Here is an 8,336-nt window from a genome sequence, read left to right as displayed (position 1 = left end):
AACTGACCCCACCTTGAGGTATTAAAATAATGACCCGGTAGGAAAGGTAAGATTATGTGCATAATCTTATCAGTGTAATGGATGGGAATACCATTAATTAATCATTATAGAACACATTATGTCTTAGATATATAAGTATATAATCATCATACACACATCATACAAATAAAATAAGTGATTACTTTAGAACTTATAAGAAAAAGAATACCATAAACATATTCTATTCATTTTTTGCAAATGAATAAATAAATGGTTGTTTGTCAAACATTTACGAATGTTTCTTCAAAAGTAATCTTAAGTCTCAAATACAAAATGTTCTGTAAAATCGATAATTGGTACTTTATCTCTACGGCATTGAACATAAATATGACCTAGTCAAATGGTTAGATTAAGTGTACATTAAGTTAAACTGGATAGAAAAAGATTGAATTGTTATATAAAAAAAAATTATAATAATAGAGGATTCAATGTTTATCTCTAATCATCTCCTGACTGTGGACTGGCATCACCATTCTTCTCTCTTGATGGTGAGCGAGATTTTTCATCAGGTGAACGTGAATCGCGCCTAGAATAAAAACATATTTTAAATAGATACACTTAAGTAAATAAACAACATCAAAATAAGTAGATAAACATTTTAGATATTAACCAAATATTTTTGAAATATGATATAGTAGAGTAGTTCAAATTAATTTTAATAAAACAATACTTTTGAGTAATGTCAACTTTTCAATGAATTATGATTTTTAAGACATAGTATATTGAACACATTGTCATACATTACACGTTTAATTGTATGTATTTAAGATAACTATTATGTATCTGTTGTGTATGAAGGTAAACATTTTATTTATGTAACTTTCTATTATATCAAAACTTCCAAAAATACAATTTTAATAAAGTACAACACAAATAATAAATTAATTTACACATTTTCAATTTTTTAATTTAGTGTATGAGACTTACTTAATACGCTTATTAGATATTGATTGTGAACGTGACTGAGACCTCTTTTTATCTATAGATCCTGAACGGGAACGCGATTTGGAATGAGCTGGTGATCTAAATTATAACATAAAATATTATATATTAACTAGTGATGTGAGGCTTGTACATTTACCTCGTAAAATTTAACCAGTAAAGTAATTTTACAAAAAAGTTTACAATTTACATATTTGTACCAAACAGTTGAGTGACCACTTTATTATTTATATGTTTTTGTATTTTTTATCAAGATACAAGGATTATAATACAAATCAGAAATTTAATAAAATGATATAAACCGATTTATATTTTTTTTTTTTTGAAACAGGTCATTGTCAAAATTATTTTTATTTTATATTTTACTATAATTAATAATTATTAATTGTTATTTTTAATCAAGTGATTAAATACTAATGCTTAATTTTATACTTATCTTGCCTTCTTTACATAATATTATGAAAAAATTCAACAGGTACAACATTTTGAATTTTAATAAAAATTTAACAATTTTACCGTGAATTTAGTAAATTGTCCACATTTTTATTTAAAGTAAAATCCACATCACTAATATTAACCCTTTGAGTGCTGACGACGCAGTATATGTGCATTCTGGTGAAGGCAGTCCACTAGTGCTAGCGACACACATAATGCGTTTTTGCTTATCAACTGCAATACGGAACATTGTTTATACTGGTTGTCTATTATATCATAAGATACGTTTCCTAAAAGGTTCCAAAATATTGAATCGGAAAATATCAAAAACTATACAAACAAAACATTGTACAAAACGTAAAATGACATCTTATCAGTGGTAAAATCATTATTACAAATTAATTCTGTCTAGGACACCATAGGAAATTTCATTCATCACTCAAAGGGTTAATCTAATAATATAAATTATTACTCATTTCAGATCAACAATTTAATTATGTATAAACTATTTATATTCAAACAAAACCATTAAGTCAAAACTTGGTAGCGGTAAAATAAAATAAATGTATAATAATTAAATTATTACTTAATAAGAGAATGCAATTGGGAACAATATTAAGAAGACTTGATACCTGCATGTGTTGTCTCCGTCTTACAAGTGCGTAATATACCAACTTTTACGCTCAGCAGAACACAATATGTAGCTCTGTTAGTATGAAAATTAGAGCGAATTGACCTCTTATTAAAATCTTTAGGTAAGGTTATTATCTAGGCAACCTTATGGGCTTTTAATATATTTTAATTTTAAAATATATCACATCCACTTAACATTCAATACTTTTTAAATTAGGAATTAAATAATAAGTTGTACACATACTTGTAAGGAGATTTTGAACGAGACTCGGACTTTGACTTGGAATGGCTTCGTGACCTACTTCTAATCAAAAATAATAATAGTACATAAAAAATGTTAAAATAAGTTAATTTAAACATTAAATTTCACCTTGAACGAGAGCGTACACGCCGACGTGAACGAGACCTGGATCTTGAACGAGAACGAGAACTTGAAGGACTACGACTGCGTCTGCCTCCACCACGACCACGACTACTACTTCTGTCTTCTAAGAGTCTTATGCGACGTCCATTTAATTCTGTATCATCCAACTTGTCCAATGCAGTTTTAAGATCCGAATAGGATGCAAACTCAACAACACTGCATAAAAAAATAATAATATATTATATGCTAATATAGTATTTTATGCTATAATTAAAATATTCACCCTTCATTTTTGCGTTGTTTATGTGCATCAGCATAAGTAACTTCTCCAGCTTGGCGCATGAAATCCTTTAAATCCTATGTCCAAACAAATTAATAAGAATAAGAAAATATAGAACATCATGTAATCATCAATATAGATTTACACATATAAATTATATTCTTATTACTAAATTAATAATTCTACGCCAAGTACAATTTATCGATTTTAAAATGGGATTATTTTCGGAAGACTTCACTTGAAAATGAATAATGATGGGAAGTGCTCATTTGCCGTTAGTGAACTGAAGATGTTTTTACACATAATGGATTACGTTGATTTTGATTTTAGTGCTTTTGATGATCGTGTGGCCTTGTTGTTTTGACGACTGATACAGAATTGCTTTTTCATTACTGCATCTTCTAGATCCTTAACTTGTTATTAATTTGTTTTTATATTTTGAAAATAATATTGTTTAAAAATTTATTTTAATAGCCTAACAAATACCAAACATTGTTTATGTTATTATTTAAATACATACCTCTTAAACACATGGAATGGTATTGAAAAGCGACTCGGTCTCGGACCATGTGTGGGGCGACATGAATGGGGGGTTAACCAAATTGGGCAGCTGATCGGCTTGTATGGTTGGGAACACCTTTGGTGGTTAGGCCGATCATCCTAGGCCCGGAATGGAATGTGTGATATCGTACTGTGATCTTTTGTGGCCTATGTGCCTCATAGTGCCACTCTTATGTTATCGGCCAACGATCAAGCGTTTAATGTCATTGGTATGGACATCGATCGAACCCAACACATTGTGGTGGCTCTTTAGAAAAATAATATTACATTTTTTTTTTTCATTTTTTTTTTGTATTTTAATTTTTTTTTTATTACGATTAAAATTAAGTTGTTTTCTCAAAACAAACTTAGACGACCATTCACTTTATGATACTAAAAATAAATATTAGTATATAACTTACACAATTAATTACTAATATTAATTATTATTCTTATTATAATTGGGCAATAAAGTGAACGGCAAAATAGTTTTATGATTTCTTTTAGATAGCAGAGCTATTTATTACAATATTGTTAAACCTTAATAGAATTGCAGGCTCTTTCCTCAGATAATATTATTGATTGAACGTTTATCAGCACCTCACAAAAACAAACCATATGTGAAAAAAAGTTCAGAAGACATTCAAATAAAAAGATAAATCTCCAAAATTAACAAATGGCAAAACAAAAAATTATTTTAAAACATCAAATTGAAACAAATCTAAATAAGTAATTATTAAATAATACAAATTAACATCTATAAGATTTCTTACCTGCCAGCTAACACGACTTGACAAATTTTCAACAATTAATCTATAATTTGTTCTTGTTGGTGGACCATACCTATCATTTCTGTCATCCCTAAAAATTATAAAAACACATTTATAAACCAACAATAAAATATTATTTTTAAATATCGAATTTATTTAATTATTATCATTTAAAGCGGCAGTGGCCTTTATGTGTTTGCAAGTACCCTACATACTATAATTTGTATGGATGCTTTAAATTTTCAATAATTTATCAGATATATTTAAGGCAAGTCTGTGGCATATTGGTTAAGAATCACTCATAATATAAACTATTAAATATCAACAATACTAATATTGAAATACCCAAGAACATAGTAAACATATTAATCTATCTGGTTGGCTTGTGATACAATTGCACAGGAGCAGGACAAAACTGTTTTCTATCACATACACTACTCCTTTGTTCTTAAAATCTCATCCATATCTTTTGACCAACCCACTATTTGTTCCATCTAAATAAATAAATTAATACATACCTAGCATCACGACGAGGTCGCCTTGGTGGAGGAGGTGGTAAATCACCACCTCGCCCTGAACCACGCCAAACATCACTACCTCTTGGTGTTCCACGAGCTCGTTCAACAGAAACTCTATAAAAGTGTGTTGATTGTAATTTTTATTTACTTAAATAATGTTAATTAACTATTCTATTGTAATGCATCAATAGTGAGCCAATGGTCCCTGAACAATGATTTAATGGTCTATGATGAAATCCATTAAATTTTAGTAAACCCATAAATAATCAATTTTTTGTACAACCCCCACCATAAAGATTCATTTATTCATATGACATTAGTTTTTCAACTTAAAGTTAGTAGTAATAAAAGATAAAAAAATAATGACAAAATAAAATAATAAGATAGGTAATAAACTTATAAGTTATATTTGTTTGATAAAAGATTATACCTTTCGCCATTGAGTTCACGGCCATTCAATTCATATACTGCATCATCAGCATCACGGTAGTCATCAAATTCCTATGAAATTATTTAGCATAAGTAAAATATATAAAAAGAAACGTAACAGTACAAACAAAACACTTTAATTACTAAATTACCTATTTTAAATTTGTATGTATTACTGAATATTGTGCATATACCGAATACTTAAGATTACTTACAATAAATCCATATCCATTTTTAAGCAATATTTCTTTAATACGGCCAAATCCTTTGAAAAACTTTTTTACTTCCCTTTCTTGCACACCATAAGGCAAATGACCAATATATATTCGTGAACCACTTCCCATGCTAAAAATAAATTTTTAAAAAAATGTACACTTACCACAAAAGCATATCCGTTCTTCATAGCAATATCCTTGACTCTGCCAATTTTCTGGAAAAACCTCTCGAGATCCCTCTCGCGAACGCGATGAGACAGGCCGCCGACAAACACCCTAGTGCCATTACTCATTTTGACCTCTTTAGGCGTAAGTCACCAAATGCTTAGATACAACTTCTACAGCTGAAAGGCCCCTGATAACAACTACCATATAAACATCATATATCATAAACCGCACAAATAAGTGAATGTATTGTAATCATAAAATTTTGGTTGTGAGGCTTATTAAAGAATATAATTTTTTAAATAAGATAAACAGAGATGACAGGGTTACAAATGAAAACCAATAAAATATTGATCAGAACATAAGTCATTACATTTGTCAGGACTTCCTGTATAATGTATATCATAGATAATTATCATTAATTTTTATTAATCCAGTCGTATTCTCTAAATGATTAAGCTACATTTTAACAAAATATTCTTTTAACCCTCAATTAAAAATACAAAAATAATTAATATAAAAAAAAACCTAGGTACCAGTTTTATTACTGTCAATAGTAACTAACTGTTATCATCACATAGGTTGGAAAGATGTATTATATTATAATTTTAGGTATTGCAGCAGTACAGGTGCAAAGTGTTCAACTATACCTAGGTATATTCTTAAATCAATGCTTTAATATTATAGAAAATAAAATTGTATGTACCATACTCGCATGTGTTGTCTCCGTGTTACAAGTGTATAACATGACAAATTTACAGCCCGTAGATCACGTTTAGCTCCGTTAGTTTAAAAATTAGAGTGAATCAATCTATTACAAAACTTGATGATAAAAACATTATCCGTGTTCGTATTTTGGGTTTTTACAAGTTAAATTTTTTAGTAAGTTATGCATATATAAGGTAGCGTAAGTTAAAAATGCTCATAACTCGCTTAAAAAATGAATTCTAAAAAGCCAACAAATGAACACTGATAATATTCTTGCCATCAAGTTTCATAACAGGTAGATTCACTCTAATGTTTGAGTTCACATGTGGGTATGGCATTATCTTAAATATAATTCTCCTAATGACTACACTCTGTTCAGTGAGAGAATGTGCAGAATATCGTATCCGAAACAGGTTTCCCTATGGGTGTGGATGCGCAGAAGAACAGATTTTGGTAAGGCCGCTATGCGTTCTCTCACTGAACAGAGTATAGTAGGGATAAAAAAGAAATAGAGATTGTATTGCATACAAAGCAAGCCTAATTTATACATAATTCATTTAATTGTGTCAAAATGTTGGTGTCGCCGACGGAAGTCATTGGGATTCAAAGGTTTTAGATATAATATATATTTGTGATATATTAAAACACGAGACAAAAATAAATTAAAAATTGGCAGAGAAAAGTATAACTATATAGTTAATAATTTATAACATTAAAAGTGAATACATAAATTGATTAAGTAGGTAAACATAAGTCACAATAACAAAACTACCACATGAAATAAATAATAAATCATTCCGTAATGTAAGTAACAAGATTAATCAGCACTAACCATTAATTATTTTTTACACATAATTCACATTTTTTTTAATAAATAAAATATTATTAATAATAATACCTTGATACTACATAACAGAAAATAATATATGGAAATTAAGATGGAAATAAACCTACATTATTGTAGATGACGGGGAAAAACTAAATTTATGGTAGTGGTCAAAAGGATAACCCTAGACAATAGCTAACTAGAATTAAAAAATAATTTTTATTCTATGACTAATCCCAAAATAAGTAATAAACGCCTAACTGAAAAAAATAAATTGTCAAACCTACGGAAGAAACTATAGAAATAGTATACCAAAATAAATACATGGTGGCTAAAAATGTAATTAAATTAATTGAAATTAAAGGTTAATTATGTCCTTTATTATCCTGATTGACTGGGATAATTATTTTGTGATTTAATTTAATTTCATAACTATTTATTATAATTTATAAAGCATCAGTCATTTATATTACAAGAGCAGTTAACATGTATTTTTCATAATAACAATTAGAATTTGTATTAAATATTAATATATATTACACTAATACATTGATTATGCATTACATATCTGATTATAAAGACTATTGGTAATGACTAATGGCTAAATGCCTTCAATAAGTATGTAAATAATTAATTGACAAGTGGTTTTAGATAATAAAAGCAAAATATAGGTAGGTATGCTATTCAATATAAAATATGAATGTAACAAAATTATCAGTAACTTTTTGTTTATGAAGTATATAAAATAATCAAAAATTAGTGAATTGCTTTGAAGAAAAAAAATTGTGTAATACCTAGGTAGTAGGTACTGAAGTAAGCCCTCACTAACGTTTATTTCAGTACATACTTATAAAAATAAAAATTATATAATTAAAATGTTAAATTATGTAAATTTACTGAATTTAGTAGTAAAACCTCTACACATTGAACAAGTTTGTAATTAAATATTCGTAAAAAGGTTAGGTAACGCTAATGTGCTCAGATGTATAAAAACTAGCTAATTATCGAACTTAAGATGACGTCTATGGAACAGATATGTAAAATATTAAATATGTCTTTGTCAAACATGGGAATAAGATATTTTGCAATGAAAACATGCGAAATACGCAAGCTAAACATTAAATGAGAGTAGCATACGGATAGTATGCCAAATCTAACTGTTATAAAACACATGGCAGCGAAATACAAAAACAAATATAATTCGTAGATACATCAATAAAATAGTAAAAACAAACCTTTAGAAATGGCGGTGGGTAATAAAACAAATTACGAACAGTATAACTCAAATTTATCAAACTCAAACAGAATAAAAAATTGCAATTTGGTATTAACTCACACACGACGCTTTAACAAATAATAAGTAACAAAATGGCGGAGCATGGACGATCGGCGACCAAGCGTACTTTTGAGTACATGGAAATAAACAATAAAGCGCATGCGCTTTACGTTAATAATATTGGAAAATGTTTATA

The 8,336-nt window shown here is 28.3% G+C and overlaps 1 protein-coding gene across 6 annotated transcripts; it reads right to left on the bottom strand.

The window, feature by feature from the left end:
* Positions 1–116: 116 nt before the first annotated feature.
* On the bottom strand, positions 117–8,286 carry LOC132941451 (serine-arginine protein 55). Of its 6 annotated transcripts, none has more exons than XM_061009513.1 (10): positions 8,100–8,286; positions 5,166–5,295; positions 4,952–5,022; positions 4,522–4,635; positions 4,007–4,094; positions 2,697–2,770; positions 2,420–2,629; positions 2,294–2,347; positions 967–1,062; positions 117–565 (listed from the first exon to the last, which is right to left on the bottom strand). In XM_061009513.1, exons 2-10 carry the CDS (start codon positions 5,292–5,294, stop codon positions 478–480), a joined length of 924 nt encoding a protein of 307 aa, XP_060865496.1. In that variant the 5' UTR covers position 5,295; positions 8,100–8,286; the 3' UTR covers positions 117–477. The 6 variants fall into 6 exon arrangements, with proteins under 6 accessions (XP_060865496.1, XP_060865494.1, XP_060865493.1 ...); XM_061009511.1 differs by having other exon boundaries at positions 2,294–2,350; positions 8,100–8,285; XM_061009510.1 differs by having other exon boundaries at positions 2,294–2,353; positions 8,100–8,282.
* Positions 8,287–8,336: the final 50 nt, after the last annotated feature.

Source organism: Metopolophium dirhodum, chromosome 3 (assembly GCF_019925205.1).
Source record: "Metopolophium dirhodum isolate CAU chromosome 3, ASM1992520v1, whole genome shotgun sequence".
In the NCBI taxonomy this organism is placed as follows: Eukaryota; Metazoa; Arthropoda; class Insecta; order Hemiptera; family Aphididae; genus Metopolophium; species Metopolophium dirhodum.
Note: the sequence above shows the minus strand (reverse complement) of the source record. Positions and strands in the feature narration are given on the sequence as shown.

What these genes read in the sequence shown, in the direction of transcription:
- LOC132941451 (XM_061009510.1), bottom strand. Translation starts at nt 5,294, where the DNA reads ATGGGAAGTGGTTCACGAATATATATTGGTCATTTGCCTTATGGTGTG. An exon ending in AAAATGGATATGGATTTATT is followed by an intron (nt 5,023 to 5,165) that starts GTAAGTAATCTT and finishes ATAATTTCATAG; the next exon opens with GAATTTGATGACTACCGTGA. An exon ending in ATATCTAATAAGCGTATTAA is followed by an intron (nt 566 to 966) that starts GTAAGTCTCATA and finishes TTTTTATTCTAG; the next exon opens with GCGCGATTCACGTTCACCTG.